The 16,227-nt window shown below is 49.4% G+C and overlaps 1 protein-coding gene across 4 annotated transcripts; it reads left to right on the top strand.

Annotated features, from left to right (window-relative positions):
* Window positions 1–2,061: 2,061 nt before the first annotated feature.
* ankrd50l (ankyrin repeat domain 50-like) lies at window positions 2,062–15,494 on the top strand. Of its 4 annotated transcripts, XM_048239869.1 has the most exons (6): window positions 2,779–2,794; window positions 3,427–3,485; window positions 4,053–4,844; window positions 7,789–8,030; window positions 9,581–13,228; window positions 14,255–15,494. In XM_048239869.1, exons 3-5 carry the CDS (start codon window positions 4,420–4,422, stop codon window positions 13,225–13,227), a joined length of 4,314 nt encoding a protein of 1,437 aa, XP_048095826.1. In that variant the 5' UTR covers window positions 2,779–2,794; window positions 3,427–3,485; window positions 4,053–4,419; the 3' UTR covers window position 13,228; window positions 14,255–15,494. The 4 variants fall into 4 exon arrangements, with proteins under 4 accessions (XP_048095825.1, XP_048095828.1, XP_048095826.1 ...); XM_048239868.1 differs by lacking the exons at window positions 2,779–2,794; window positions 3,427–3,485 and adding an exon at window positions 2,062–2,300; XM_048239871.1 differs by lacking the exon at window positions 3,427–3,485 and having other exon boundaries at window positions 2,570–2,794.
* Window positions 15,495–16,227: the final 733 nt, after the last annotated feature.

The following is a 16,227-nucleotide window of genomic DNA, read 5'->3' on the forward strand; positions in this document are numbered from 1 at the left end:
TATATTCTTTTGAAATATATTGAAGAAAGAAATAAAAATATATTATATGAAATAGGCTAATATTTATTACCATGAAATATAAAACAAAGTAGTCAAGGGCCCTTCATCATCTGAAGATAACCATTCTAAACTTTTTAAATCTTTTTAAAGGAATTCTGAATGTAACCTAGACTACTCGTTTTGTTTGTTGCTCTCAGTTTGTGGTTTAGATCCTTTGCTGGTACCAGCAGAATGGCGGGCCAATCAGCAACAAGAGGGGATGACGTGAGTGAAAGTGAAAGTGCCAGTGGTAAACGATAGAAGCAACACCTGCAAACTTAAAAAAAATTGCGGTTGGAAGAATGTATATTTATTCAATAAAAATGTAAATACATCGTTCCTTGCCTGCTGATGCTGTTTATTATCAGTTTATAAAGGTTAGGTGAGCAAGTAACGTTAGGAATCAATGTGATTGGTTAGGCTGGACCTGTGATTTCAAAGTTAACGAAAAGTTACACCCATTAACCTATGATGCTAGGGGTTATAAACATTTATGAAGAGTACCCAGACTCTTTCATTTCAGAAAATGAAAAGAATTGAGTCAGACTAGTAAAACGAGACTACCAGGCTAATATCTCAGTGAGATGAAAATGAGCTGGGATACAGGCGGGCAAGGCCAGTTTGACAGACAGCTACACCTTATCCATGACTGCTGCTGTAGAAGTCTCACAAAGATCAAAGAATTTGAGAGCAACTTCACCATTCATTTTAATAACTCCCACATCCACCGCAAGAACACATCCATTACTACACTTATACATCACATCAAGCACACAGACATCATGCAGTACATGCTCTGGGATACTGACACTTACTGTGTGGGAAGTAAAGGAGAAAGAGACTGAGAGGGACATGTGTGTGGGGGAGAGGCACAAACAGTGAGTGCATGCAAATCTCCAACATATCATGACCTAATTTATTCACACCTAACAGATTTAATTACAGATTTCACTCTGACGCTCCCCTCGCCTTCAACAGGATGTGCGCCTTTCAGGTCAGTGAGTGTGACAGAGGCCTACCATGGTAACATGCTGTTATACCGACTTACATGAGTAATTAACACGAAAACGTTGCCTGGTGTCCCTTTAACACTATCCAACAAGTCTCGGTAATCACATCTCATCACAACTATTACAGAGTCTCTGCATTTATCTGCTTCCTTCAAAGTGACCCTATAGGTCAACGAGTCCATGTGAAGTTTACAGTGTCAATGCAGGTGACGGAAAGAAGGAAGTCGGAGATCCCTCTTTTGATGACTCGCCTGACATTAAATATGGGGCCTCTGAATCCTGTTCTGTCAACAACTGGCTGTTGGGACAGGATTTCCTCTAATGACATAATCAAACCATTGTTGAACAATTTCGTGTACATGGGAAAATTTTCCCCCAGAAAATGTTTAATTTGTTTGATGTGATTTCCTGTATTCTGGTGCATTTTGGGGATGGCCAATACTAAATTCAGTCAGATTCATAGCCTACATCCTGATTTGTTGATATTGAGGCAATGATTCCCTGCAAAGGCTTGGGCTTTAGGGCCCCCTGATCCGGTAGGCCCGTGCAGTAATCCCCACCAAAAAAAAAAAAAAAAAAACGTGTGTCAGATTTGGTCTCAATAATATAGTCATGTATGCTGCATAATTGAAAGAAAAAGTAGGCAATGCATTTTCTCAACACAGAATTTGCACTCGCTATTCAAAGCATGCCAAGTACCGCTATGTCGTCTTCCAAAAGTAAATGTTTAAGCGAGTGTATGCCCAATTTGCGACCATCTGTGAATTGTCTTGACAACTCTAAAGACATGTTATATTTCTCCTGTTTGTGTTAAATGGTTTAACACTCACCGTAACAATTCCCACTAGACTTGCCGATTGCCTAGCGATATTTAACAGCTTTGTCTATGGGACAAACTTAGTAGAATGCATTGCGACCTATCTCCAATAGGAGGTGTTGTGTGTGTGCATATCACTAACGCATGATGTAATATGAATGGGATTCATACTGGCAGAAAGCAAAAGTACGGAGAGCCAGCAACTGTGGCAAATGGCTTGAGGATCTTTCTTGTGATGCTCACTTGAAGTAATCTGTGCTGTGAAATAATGTTACATGCCAGGCGCGTAGGTGGAACATATAGTGTGGAAGGGCTCTTTCAACTGTCAAGGTTTAAATCGTTTGGGAACAGTATTTGACCGAGATATTGAGATTGTCGTTGATGAAAACGGGCAGCTTTATTCTACCCGGTGCCGCCTGCCTAACGCAACCAAGGTTTGTGAGCTCAATTATTTTTTAATCAATGTTAATCAGCTACGGTAGCCTTGGCTATGCCTAATTTGGGTTTCGGAATGTGGGTAATAACTCTTGTAACGAACATTGTTTTAGCTGAAGGCTCGGCGTTACGATCAGGTAGTGGCATCGTGGTTGCAGGGAGCTAATGATGCGGCACCTGTAGCAACCTGGGGAAGAAGTACAAGTTTCATTTGCTTTCATTGTTGCTAGTTGTACCCCTGAGCGGACCAACCCGCGAGGAAAGGACAAGGAGTTTGGTCACTGTGTGCGACAGGGCTCATTATTTCCGCAAATGATGACACAATAATTATTTTGCCTTCATCGAGACCATATTAAGTCAACTGAACATAGGCCTTATGGAATTCCACGCTCAGACGTATGGAATAATGCAGTGCGGTTGACAGAAAGCTGAAAACATTTAGATTTAAAGGGCGGGTTCGCACTAAGGACAAGGGGGGAATATGACTGTTAAGGTAATTGTAGGCTACGGTAATCAGATGCATTGCCCAGCCACGTGGATGTTTGAAATTGTAACATTTGTTGTAGGCTAATCTACAATGCTGAAATAGAAAAATAGTCTGACATTGTATGTAGCCTGTAGGAACCAGTTGTTAGTTATGTGAGCTACTCTAATATTTTCATTCAGACATGCATGCAGTCTTAATGAGTTAGGATTGACAGGGTAAATTCACTGGAAACTAACAGAAGTTTTTACCCAGTTCAACTCTTATTGTCCAAACTTGTTTAACATCTGTCATATCCTGTCATATCTTTTCCTGAACAGTACAAGGAGGAGGTTGGTAAAGTAGATGAGACACAGCTGTGTTGCTCCTGATAAAGAGCAACCATGTGAGCCATATTTAGATCAGAGATGAGGAAATGCAACTCCAACCCCCACCCCCCCTTCCCTTCAGCATTCACCCCAAACTAGCTGTGAGACAGCTGAATTATGGCATGTTTCTGTGGGTGAACTTTGACTCTAAGCAGACCCTATCCTCTTTCTTCAAGTGTCTGCTGTTCTCTCTCTCTCTCTCTCTCTCTCTCTCTCTCACACACACACACACACTCTCTTCCTTTTTCATTTCATGTGTGTACTCCTCCTTAGCGACATGTCCTGACATGCCAGGAAGCAGAAGAGGAGAAATAGGAGGACAAGTCCAACCGGTGAGCAGAGAGAGAGAGGGAGAGAGAAAGAGAGGTGAAAAGAGGAGGAGTTTTTTTTATCTGCCAAGCAAATGAGATGACTTGTTTGGAGACCAAGGCGGAAAAGTACCGGTAGTCAGAGAGGGAGAACTAGTAGACAGGCATGAGACATATTTAGCAAAGGGCAACAGAAGAGAAAAGACAGAAGGGAGCGTGCAACTGAGGAGGGCAGCAGGAAAACAAAGGCATCAGTATGTTTGAGTTTTCTCCCTCTCCCTCTCTCTCTCCTCTCTCTCTCTCTTGCTTGCTCCCTCTCCCTATCTGTCAAAGAAACTCAACACAGATGTCTATCTCCTGGCTTCTCTGATCCTGAGATTTTTTTTTGTATGTGTCTGTGTGTGAGACTGTGAATGTGTCAAAGTGGAAAGCTGGTTTGTGGCAAGGCGAGCCACCTGCCGAGAGATTGTGAATGTGTTCTGTAGATATCTGACCGACTTGAACTCGCTGCATGCTCTGTTATGTGTACGCACACACACACACACACATACACATACACTATAGTAAGAGTATTCATCTTCTCTCTTCCAGTCACAGGGGAGCAGCTGGAGAGGATCAGAGGCTCGACAGTCATCCCAGGACGAGGACTTCTGATCCGACTCAGGGGACAGAAAGAACGAGGAGTTTTTCTTTCCCGCGATAGTAGTCCATTTGGAGGACTACAAAATCAGCATCAGCATGGAGAGTCACACGAGAACATGGTCTGATGTTGTCTAAATATTTAACATTTGAATTTGAAATAATTGGGGCAGAGCTGTCTTTTTAATCTCATGAATGCTGGAGTATTTTGAAGCACGAAAAAAAGAGGACTCCTCATTAAATAGGAAGCTTTAGTGGCAGAGTAGAGCATGGGCGCTGGGGCCCACACAGTGACTCCCGTCCCAGCTCTGAGGGCCCGATGAGGGGCCCCAGCCCAAGCCCTCTCAGGGGCCGGCACTTCCACTGCCGGGAATGGGCCCTGGAGAAGCTGCGGCGATGCCTGGACACTCGGGGAGACGGCGGCGAGGGCCGGGCAGCGGCGGGCGTGCTGATCACGGGGGGCCCTGGGGCTGGCAAGACGGCGCTCTGCACAGAGACGATCTGGCCACAGTCGGACGCTGGCCGCGCCTCGGCGCTGGCCCCGCGCTGTCTGGTGTGGCACTTCTGCCAGCGGGAGGACGAGGGCAGCGTGGCTGTTTGGAGGTTCGTCCTGAGCCTGGTAGAGCAGATGAGGACCAGTCCGCTCCTGCCCCCCGCGTACGGCTACCTGCTGGGCAGCCCTGACATTGCTCCCACGCTGGAACCTTTACACTGCCAGCGGGATCCAGACGACACATTCAGAAGGTCTGCTCATGTTCATTTGATACTCCTCTCCTCCTAATGTGTACCTAAAGCTCAGATATGGGGCATGCTTTAAACAGTTTTGTGTCTTATCTGTATCTGCAATACTGTAGCTCTCTGTGGAGCCTCTATAACCAATATTCCATGCATGATCTGAACATTTCAATTGTAGCCAAAGCTTTTACTCATACAGAATTCCTGATTCAGTTTCAAATCCGGTTTATCCTAAGTATGCCAGCACTGCATGTAGGCAACAGTATGATCAATGATTTCATATGTTAATCTTCAAAGCATATTTGGCAGTGGCAGTCTGGCCACTATTTTAAGTATTTTAATCCTCTTTACTACTGGGTCAATTTAGATGTGTGTATTCAAGTTGAATATGCTCAGCTTGTCCTCCCTGTCACAGGGAAACTGTCTGAATATCTCTCTCTATCTATGGAAGTGGCAGGAAAGGCACTATTGTTCTGTTTACCCTGGCTTTTATTTTTATGTATCCCCCCTCTGACCCAATAATACATGCCATTCAGGGCTTGCACAATAGGCCGCTAGTCTGAATGAATGAAAGAATGCTATTTACAACCGCTAGTCAGAGAAAAAGAGCAAGGGAGGGAAAAACAACCGAAAAAAGTGTCCTCGGAGTCAGGAGAGTCGTAGCAGTCCGTGAGGTCTCCGGTCTCACATGTGTGTGTGTCCAGCCCCCTCACGATGACGTGTGTGTTGGTGACACACACACACACACACACACACACTCTATCACACACTATCTGTCCACTTTTCCTTAGTGTTTTAACTTCCGCATTTTCTTCAGATTTTTGTTGGCATGGCTGGACATTTGCACTAGGCCTCCTGTATTTGCTCTGTACATGGGGTGAAGTATAGTGCACATGTGCACATTCCACACTTCCTTCAGAGACTGACAAACATCTGAGAGAAACTGTGTGTGTGTGTAACTGGAGTGTGTGGACGTAAGGGAAACTGTTTGACTCCGATGAAGATGTGGGTTATCAGCAGCTGTTCTCTCAGATGTGTGCTTGTTTACGGACAGGGGTAGTGTTTTGTTTAGCCCGTCATTAGCACAGACAAACCACTGATTTGACCAAGGCAGTCAGCCAGCCACCTACCTCAGATGGATTCACAGTCTGTCTAAGGCTTGTGTAACACACACACACACACACACACACACACACACACACACACACACACACACACCTATGATTTTGAATAGAGAAGTGGTTCCAACCTACTGGTCAGCTGTTTGAACTGTCAGTGTGATATTTAACTGTCAATGTAAATCAGCTTGTTTGTCACCGCCAAAGGTGATGGACTGTGTTGTCTACAGGACTCAGCCCTCAAACCCAGAACTTAATCACGGGTCTGCTTCAGTCAGACCATGTCATCTTCCCTCTCGGCTGGTCAGAGTGCCCAGGGTCAGTCTCTTTAAACATCCTCTTGACCACTACTCAATTATAGTTTTCTGGGAGCTTCTTCTCTGTCATGCGTTCTCCATTATTTTGGTCAGTTGTGACCCAGTGGGTGTCTTTGTAAAGCTCCACATACCGTATACTGCCCCCTCTCATGTCAGAGTCATGAGGCATGTGCGTTGGGCCAGGTGTCCAGGACAAGACAGGAAGTCAATTGCTTTTGCTGGAATGTGTACAGAGAGGGTGTGTTCTCTTATCAAACCTCATGTTGAGATAAGACGAGAGGTGAGATGTATGTTTGTGATTGATGTTTCTCTTCCCTGGAATAGTGTTGCTTCAGTTTGTGTAATTGGAAAACATAAACAGTCTTATTCAGTTAGAGAGCTGTGAAAAATCTGTTTGCGATTCCGATTCTGCTTTAGGTCTTTTTGTCTCATTTGAATCATCTTTATTTTTTCTTTCTAATTTTCATTTTTAGAGAACACCAACCAAACACCGTATCATCTCATATCACAATCATATAGCAAAACTGAGGCTAATCCACTGAAGGACTGAAACACACATTTCATACAAATGAACCGTCTGGGTGGAGAAAAGCTTTTGGTGTCTGTTGGGATATTTGTGGTGGTAGAAGGCTGCCAAGGAATTTTAAAATGTGGGAATGCCAAAAAAAAAAAAATCCGACAAGGGACACTCATTAGCTACTGAAGTCATGCAGCCATTGCGATGATATGAAATACCAAATACAATTGTGTGCCAGTGCGCTGATAAGACGGCAGTTAAACCAGTCGTCTCAAGCGTCCACACCTTTCACAGCTCGATGGAAATGAGGTTGATAAGCGAGAGGGCACGCGTGCTGGAACACTCCCCCGGCCGTCCTATCCTGTTGCAGTGTGTTCGGCCTGAGGATGAACAGGAAATCCCACAGCTTGTTTAGGTCTGACTCACGGCATCACACCACAGCATGCTTCCCCCTGAGGGAAGGGAGAGAGGGAGCGAGGGAGCAAGGAATAGAGGGAGCGAGGGAGAGAACATGTGGAGGACTGGAAAGATGGATGAGGAAGAGCAGCAGGTGGCTAACAGGCTGGAGGGAAGGTTGCAGCCAAAACAAAATCTGGTTCCATTCCATTTCATGGCCATACTGTAGGTGCAGGTTGTGTTGTTAAGCACAACACGTTTTTTTATTGTTTGTTCTTGGTTGTCAGTTCTTTGTTCTGGTTGGAGTCACATCTAGGTCGGGCACATTTGTGAGCTTGCCTTTCAGTTTATCGCTCCTTATCTCCCATAAAGACTTTGTAAGCACATGAGACAATGCCAGAGAGTCATTATCCATTATGTTGTAAGATATAGAGATGTCAAGATGATGATAGTGCACAGTTAAAATCAATGGAGGCAACATCCCTGCCACTCTTATCCCATACTTATATCCATGCAGTTGTTAACACTCTCACCCTCTCCCCCCCTCTCTGTCTCTCTCTCTCCCTCTCCCCCTCCCTCCCTTTTCACTCTTTTTATTTCTGTAGGGCAGTCCTGGAGCCCTTGGCAGAACTCCCCCAGCCGGTCCAGAGTGTGTATGTGTTGGTGGACTCGCTGGACTCTGGCTATGGGGCCAGGCTCAGAGAGGGGGTGGCGGCCGCCCCCACGGCGGGCCAGAGTGGCTCCATCGCAGAGCTGCTCTCCCGGCACCTGCACCTGCTGCCCAGCTGGCTCCTGTTGGTGTGCTCAGCACGGCGCCAGAACAAGAGCATCTGCAAGATGTTCTCAGGTACAGTCCCAACACACAGCCACGCAGGAAGACACACACACACACACACACACACACACACACACACTAACTAACTAACATACACACAGTAGCCTATACACTCATAAACTATATGCACGCAGTCCCTCACACTTAGACATACACATTTTCTCTCTCACTCACTCTCACACGCACACACATGCGCGCACACACACACACACACACACACACACACACACACACACACAGACAGTAGCCTATACACTCATAAACCATAGGCACGCAGTTTCTCACACTTAGACATACACATTGTCTCTCTCTCTTTTACACACACACTTTCTCTCTCTCTCTCACACACACACACACACACACACACACACACATACACAGGTGAGGTGATGTATGAGGGTGTGTATTGAAATAATGGCATAGGGGTGGAATCCCAGAAATGGAAAGTGGAGCAGACCTTTGCCTGGAGGAAATAAGATCATCAGTTTTCAAAGTTTTGATGCTCACACTCACCTTTAAAAGTTTTCGTCAAATGAAAAAAGAGGTCATTTCCATTTCATTTTCGAGGGTGTTTTATAGGTTTTGTAGGTTTAAGCAACATTCAGTGCACCCCACTGAAGGTCTCCTGTGCCTCACAAGTAAAGAATTTAAAACACGGAACCAGAAAAAGCTACACAAGAAACACTGTGCCTTGCACATATATATACTGGAACATCCTGGTAGCTTCGTTTCCAGGGGGCAGACTGTTGCAATGCACACTGCTTCCTTAATTAGAAGCAGTGCAAATATTAAATGCCCTTTGATGTTAGACTCACAGGAATGTGAGGTTACCATCATCAAACCTAATTGGCCAGAGGTAGTCAAGCTTTTGTAGAGACTCAGGAAGACTGGGATGTTTGTGGACCATGTTGGCAAGCAAACTTGGGAAGTGATTACTGTTGCCTGTATCCCCCCATATAGCCTTTGTGCTTTCTTCTCCTGTTCCTCATTGTCAGAACAGCACATCCCCTCAGTGTGTAAACCACTGTCTTGCTGCCTACACTGGACCTAAATTAGCTCATCTGTATTGTGTTTTTTTTTTGTTGTTGTTTGAGAATGAGAATCCTACGCACTCATTACCACATTGTGGGTGACTTACTTCAGAAGACTCGCTGGATCCTCTTTTTCATTTGAACCTTCCACTAACCACTGGACTGTACTTTATACCGACAAACCATGGGGTTGTCTCAAGAACATGCTGGATCTAAGGCAGGAAAATTCACACTTCGCATTTCCATCTTTTTCTGACTGAGGGATATGATGGGTAGTGAGTGCTAGAAGGAAAAAAAAAAGACTTACATAATCAGAACATAAGAATTGAGTCATGTAAAATCCTTAGTCAGTTTTGCATTTAAACCTGTTAGAGAAAAACATCACAAATGTGCTTAAAACATCACAAATGTGTCCTTAGATCAATTCAATCGGTGATGAAGCTCCCCAGTTTTTTTCCTCAATTCCTTTTTCCTCCAGTTCTAAATCATTGTCTCAAACTTCCCTCTTCTCCCCTCCTCTTCCCCCTAAAGGTTTCCGAAGATTATGCCTTGATGACCTGCGGAAGCCACCTACTGTGCGTGACGTCCAGCACTACATCCTGCGGCGCCTCGACCAGGAGGGGTCGCTGCGCCGCCAGCTGACCCCTGACACGGCCGACATGCTCAACCTGCTGCACATCAAGAGCGGCGGCTGCTTCCTCTTTCTGCAGCGCGTGCTGGACGGCGTGGGGGCCGGCCTGGTGGGCCTGCGCGAGATCCGGGACATTCCAGGGACCCTCAACGGCCTCTACCTGTGGCTCTGCCAACGCCTCTTTCCCCGGAGGCTATTTGCGCTGGTCCGGCCGCTCCTCAACACTCTGCTGGCCTCCCCGAGACCGCTGACCCCCGTGCAGCTGTACGCTGTGGTCTGGACTCAGAACACCAGCCTCCGCCTGGAGGACTTCCAGACCCAGTTGAGTGCCCTGTCCTCGCTACTCATCGACGGTCCAGGCGGGAGCAAGCTCTTGTTCCACAGCAGCTTCGCCGAATGGCTGACCGACGTCAAGTACTGCACGCAGAAGTACCTGTGCAGCGTGCAGGAGGGCCATCTCATGTTGGCCATGGCCCTGTCTGTCCAAGCCAAGAGTTTATCCACTGAGGAGACCTGTCTATTGGGCTACCACCTGGTCAGCTGTGGGGTCCACGCCAACGACACTGCTCTGTTGGCACTCTGGATGGTGTGGACTGGGGTGCCATCCCTGGGCAGTGGCATGGAGGACAGCTGTGATGGGTATGCTGGAGGAGACTCACTTGGCCCTCCTTCCTCTGCGTCTCGAACGCCAGTCGTGATCCAACAGGACGTCCTGCAGCTTCTGATGAAGAGCGGGGTCTACCCCCCGACCTGTGCGCCAGACAACGGGCCCAGCGTTGGGGTGCACTGTGCCAGCAGTGGGAGTGGGATCGTGCGGAGGGCTCTCCAGAGAGAGGACTCCGTTCGGGCGCTGCTGGACACTGGGGTCAGCGTGAACCGGACTGACCCTTCTGACGGGCGCACTCTGCTGGCGACGGCAGCCCACGCAGGTTCATCCAATGTAGTGGCTCTCCTGCTGTGCCGTGGGGCAGACCCGCTCTTAAGTGACCACCAGGGCCAGACGCCGCTAACCTTGGCTGCCCGGCAGGGGCACGTGGGTGTCCTGCAGGTTTTGCTGGACTGGGCGCACGAGCAGCACGGCCTGGAGGCGGCGGCAGCGCGGAACATGCTGGAACACTCGGACACCGAGGGCTGGACGGCTCTCCGGTCCGCCGCCTGGGGGGGACACGTGGAGGCGGTCAGGCTCCTTCTGGAGGCCGGTGCAGAGGTGGACGGCTGCGATGCAGAGGGACGCACCGCCCTGCGAGCGGCGGCCTGGGGTGGCCATGAGGAGATCCTGCTCACCCTGCTGCACCACGGGGCGCAGGTGGACAGGGCTGACCGCGAGGGGCGCACCCCGCTCACCGCCGCCGCGTTCATGGGCCACCGCGACGCCGTGGAGATCCTCCTGGACGCGGGCGCCGACGTGAACCTGGCGGACGGCGACGGGAGGACGGCGCTGTCGGTGGCCGCGCTGTGTGCCCCGGGCAGCGGAGGCCGGGGTTACGGGGAGGTGGTGAGCCTCCTGCTGGACCGAGCCGCCAACCCAGCGCACAGGGACCGCGACGGGATGACCCCGCTGCTGCTGGCCGCCTACGAGGGCCACGAGGAGGCGCTGGAGCTCCTGCTGGAGGCCGGGGCGGATGTGGACGAGACGGCCGGCTCACAGCCGACCGCCGTAGCTGCTGTGACGCCGCTGCTGGCAGCTGCATCCATGGGCCACGCCGGAGCAGTGAACCGCGTGCTGTTCTGGGGGGCGGCAGTGGACGCCATCGATGGCGAAGGCCGCACGGCCCTGTGTCTGGCGGCTGTCCACGGCAACCTGGAGGTGGTCCGGGCCCTGCTGGACCGCGGCCTGGACGAGAACCACAAGGACGACCTTGGCTGGACACCGCTGCACGCCGCCGCCTGCGAGGGCCATCGCGCCGTGTGTGCTGCCCTCACAGAGCGAGGCAGCATGGCCCGCGTTGGCGAGTTGGACGTGGAGGGCCGAACGCCCCTCGTCCTGGCTGCGCAGGAGGGCCACTGCAGCACAGTCCGGCTCCTGCTGGACCGGCGCTCCCCCATCGACCAGAGGGGCTATGACGGACACTCTGCCCTCAGCGCGGCCACCCTGCAGGGCCACGGAGAGGTGGCCGAGCTCCTGATGCGGCGCGGGGCCGACACGGATGTCCGGGACGCCGAGGGGAGGCCCCTGCTCTACCTCCTGGTCCTCGAGGGACACCTGAACATGGCCAGCCTGCTCATGGACAAAGGCGGCGTGCCGCTGGAGTCGCGCGACTCGGAGGGCCGCACGGCGCTCCACGTGGCCGCCTGGCAGGGCAACGCGGCTGCCATGAGCCTGCTGCTGGGGCGCGGGGCTGACGCCAACGCTCGGGACGCCGAGGGTCGGACGCCTCTCCACTCCATCGGGTGGAGGGGCCACGTCAACGCTGGACGGGTGCTAGTGGAGGCCAGGGGGGTCATCCTGGACCTGGCCTGTCGCCAGCAGGGAGCCACAGCCCTGTCCATAGCGGCACAAGAGGGACACACTGAGGTCGTAGCCATGCTGCTGCAAAAGGGCGCCGACCCAGACCATGTGGATTCCTACGGACGCAGTCCAGTAAAAGTAGCAGGGAAGAGAGGTCACTTTGACATTGTCCGTCTGCTGGAAAGCTACGGGGCTAAGCCCTACCCTGGTCTTTTGCCCCCTGTTCCAAGTGGCAACCCTGTGCTGTCCCAGACGTCCACGGTGAAGACTCAGTCCTCGGCCAGCTCCGGGAGCACTGGAGACGGCCGGGGCGTCGCCGCACACTCCTACCCAGCGTCCTCGCCGTCGGCGTCCTGCTCGCCGGCCTCCACCACCGAGCGCTTCCACTCCACGCAGAGCTCGCAGACGTCCTCGTCCACCTGCCACTCGCTGGCCACCGTGCAGACGGTGCCGGCCGACAGCCTGAGCTTCACGCAGCAGATCCAGCAGCACTCGCTGCCCCGCTGCCGCAGCCGGCCGTCCACGCTGCCGCACGGCTCGGGCTCGGCCGCCGCCAGCGTCCACGGCAGCGCCAAGAGGAGCCAGATCAAAACCGGCTGCAAGGCCGCCCCGGTCACCGCCAACGGGCCGCAGTGCTGCCCCACCGGGCTGCTCCTGGACTCCAGCCAGCCTCTGAAGGGGCTCCTGGAGTCGCTGGGTGGCGACTTCTCGGCCAAGCCCAAAATGCAGACACTGATCGGGGAGGATCTGGCCAAGGACACGCCGCACTTTGTCAGCGGCGGGAAGTGGAACTCGGTTATGGCGTCTCTCGGGGTGACCCCGGGGCAGGACGGCGCCACCAGACCGGTGAAGAGCAGGGACAGTCCTCCACTGGGGTACCCACCGCCACACCAGAGGGACGCGTGGGAGGCGCCCCACAAAGACATGTTCTCCCAGGACTTTAGCTTTAACTCAGCAATCTCACCCAGTGCCTTACCTGGCGATGCCATGGTCACCATGACGACAACTGACCCACATCTCAGTCGGAAGCAGGCCATTAAACTGCAGTTTGAGGGACCGACGAGTGCTATGCTGTATAAGAGAGAGACCCCGCTGTGAGGTAACTACCTGAGCTGTGTTGGCATGTGGGTTGGGCTCATATCATTGACTACAATAACATGTTTTGTTCGAAGGGCTTAGGATCTTACAAAGGACAATTCCAGTCTTGACTCGCACTGCTTGTTGTATTAGATTTTTTCAAACAAGGCTTAGAGTTTTTTTTAAGGAATTCCGTCATCGTCATCTAAACTTCAACCAGAAATGTGTCTTTGTTTATGTTTATGGTTTGTAGCAGATGCTTTTGTCTAAAGTAATTTGCAGTGACATTAATAAACATTACATTAACATAAAAGTTAACACTTTATAGTCGTCATATGGCGTAAATAAAATAAAAAATAAAAAAATTATTAATAGACCAAATACAAACTGTGACTCTAAGGATATTAATAAGTTAGAAACAAGCAAAAGGTTTAGACTAAGATGCCTTTTGAAGTCCCAAAACGATCACCAGAACGAAAAACATTAGGTCAGTCATTCCACCAACATGGAACCACTGAAGAATGTCTTGACTTTGACCTCTTAGTGTTGATGGAAGGGCGACATAGCAGACGCTCATCAGAGGAGTGCAGCGGGTGGGAGGGACGTAGAGCTGGATCATGGAATTAGATAGCAAAGTGCAGATTCAATAAGAATTTAATTCTAGCTGCTGTAGGAAGCTAATGAAGAGTAACTAAGCAAGTTACATGTGTCGTCTTTGGCTGACTAAAGACCAGATGTGCCGCTGCATTCTGAATCATCTGTAATGGTCTCACTACACAAGCAGGAAATGCAGCTAATCATGCACTGCAGCAGTCCAGTTGAGAAACTTACTGTACTCACCAATGTACTTTCTGACTGTATATAATTTCACTTGCTGTTATGTAATTACTACTGCCAAAAGCAATTACCATTGTAATGTGAGCTCACTAATGTTCTGAATATATTCATGTTCAGAAGAATTCAGGGTGGAACCACATTTTTTTAGGTGACGATGCAGAAGAAATTATCGGTACATACCATTTCAACAATGGTTGTCTCTCTGTCGTAGGTGGATGTGGCCTGTTGGAGTATGGCTATTGTGTGTCTGTGAACCAAAAGATGAGAGGAAAGAGTTTGTCACGCCACCTTCTGACCTCCTTCCTGCCCATGGAAGAAATGGAGGAGAGGAAAAGAGGGGGGAGCGAAGGAACGAGTTTCAGTTAAAAGTCTGACGTTGTTTACATTCCACCACTTCCCCTGTGCCTGGACAGTGTGGAGAGCAGCTGTCACCAAAATGTCCACACAAACGCAGGCTCTTGCCTTCAGACATGCACAATTGCACCCCTTTCACTACAAAAACTCTCTCTCACACACTCACACACACACACACACACACGCTTACACTCGTATCATGGACATGCAACAACAGCAAACTCTCTCCCATCTCCACCCTTCTCCCCCAGAAGTCTCATCACTCATGGACTCAAGCACTGGAACTGTTGGGACTCCAGTGACGGGAAACTGCATGGGACTTCCAAACATTCTCACCCGACCCCTCCCACTGTTAGTGTTGAAGCCACCACAGTGAAATGGCCATAATCACCACTGTCACAAAGGGCTCGGACAACACACATACCACAGAGACATCCAAGCAAACAAAACAAAACAAACTGTATCTGCCAAACTCCAGTTTGGGATGTTTCCCCCCTGAACCTTGTTCTTTTCCCTTCTGTTCTAATGTGTTTTATTTTACAATAATAATGATTGTGTCATAATTCACTGAACTCATGTTTGTAACGTTAATTTATGTTTGGGGGGGGGGGCTGTCCTGACCCAGAGGACCTGGTGCTTTCATCTTAAAGAGGTGGCACTGACCTCTCTAATTGCGTCTTGGGCAGCAGTCCTCAATGAGGAGAAGACAACAGACCACACCAGACGAGAACCAAGCACACAGCTGAGCAAGCTGACGTGCCTGGTGGCTGCAGGGGGACCAAGTCCAAACACAGATGGGGTTTATGACTCGGAGGGAAGGAGAGTAGAGGGGTAAGAGAGGTGGAGGCCGGGAGGTGAGGCACTCCCAGGTTTGAGGGTAAAGGACCAGGTCAACAGTGTAAATTCCTCAGTCGACAGAGTGAGAAAGAAAGACGCTCAAATCTACCTAACGTACTTATTTTGTAATCTGTATTCTCAACATTATATTACAAAACTTACCAGGATACTTAAATTAAAATATTAATTGTGTTTAACTTGACTTGACTTTTTTTGCACATTGTTCCATAATTCCATAATTAAATGCTTTTGGTCAAGTGTGACTGTGTGTTCTTGTCTGAGAGGACATCAGTGTGCCATGTTGAGTGTGTCCAAGTTTGCAGTCTGTGGCAGACTGGCAGACCTTATTGATGCTGTTTATCAGTGCCATGCCTCTACTGAAGCAGCCCCAGGCAAATCTGACTAGCTCTGATATACCAGCTTAGAGTGTCTATGCGTTACACACAGATCTCTTTGAAATATTATGTTTGTATGCGTGCATTTACCCCTAGGGCAATCCAAGGGCGGCACATTTGAGAAAGCATAACACTGAAGACGAAGCAGGAGAACGGCCTGTGAGGGAGCGGAGGGACGATTAGGGTTTAGAAACCCTGTTTGCCCAGAGCCAGAGAATGCTGATGAGAAATTTGAATGAGCGCCTGAGAAATGCCACGTAGTCCTGAGCACCGGAACAGCTTTGTGGCAGCTGTGGACCAGAGACACATCCAGCTGGGGTTCCCTCTGTGCCTTGGATGTGATTACGTCACCCCTATGTCCACCCTTAAGCCCAAGAAATAGCCATGTAGGGCCACACTGTAATGCTTCTGATACATTATGTAATTGTATAGCCAAGTTTAAGCAAAAATCTTTAATCATAGATAAGGAATAAGAACTATTGGAGAAGATGAACATGAATGGCATTTTTAACTCATTGTTAGTTTATTACACTATATTTGAGATATTACATTTTTTTTTTTGTCTGTAGCTAGTCATTACACTATTTAAGAAATAAGA

The sequence above is a fragment of the Alosa alosa genome, chromosome 3 (genome assembly GCF_017589495.1).
Source record: "Alosa alosa isolate M-15738 ecotype Scorff River chromosome 3, AALO_Geno_1.1, whole genome shotgun sequence".
In the NCBI taxonomy this organism is placed as follows: domain Eukaryota; kingdom Metazoa; phylum Chordata; class Actinopteri; order Clupeiformes; family Clupeidae; genus Alosa; species Alosa alosa.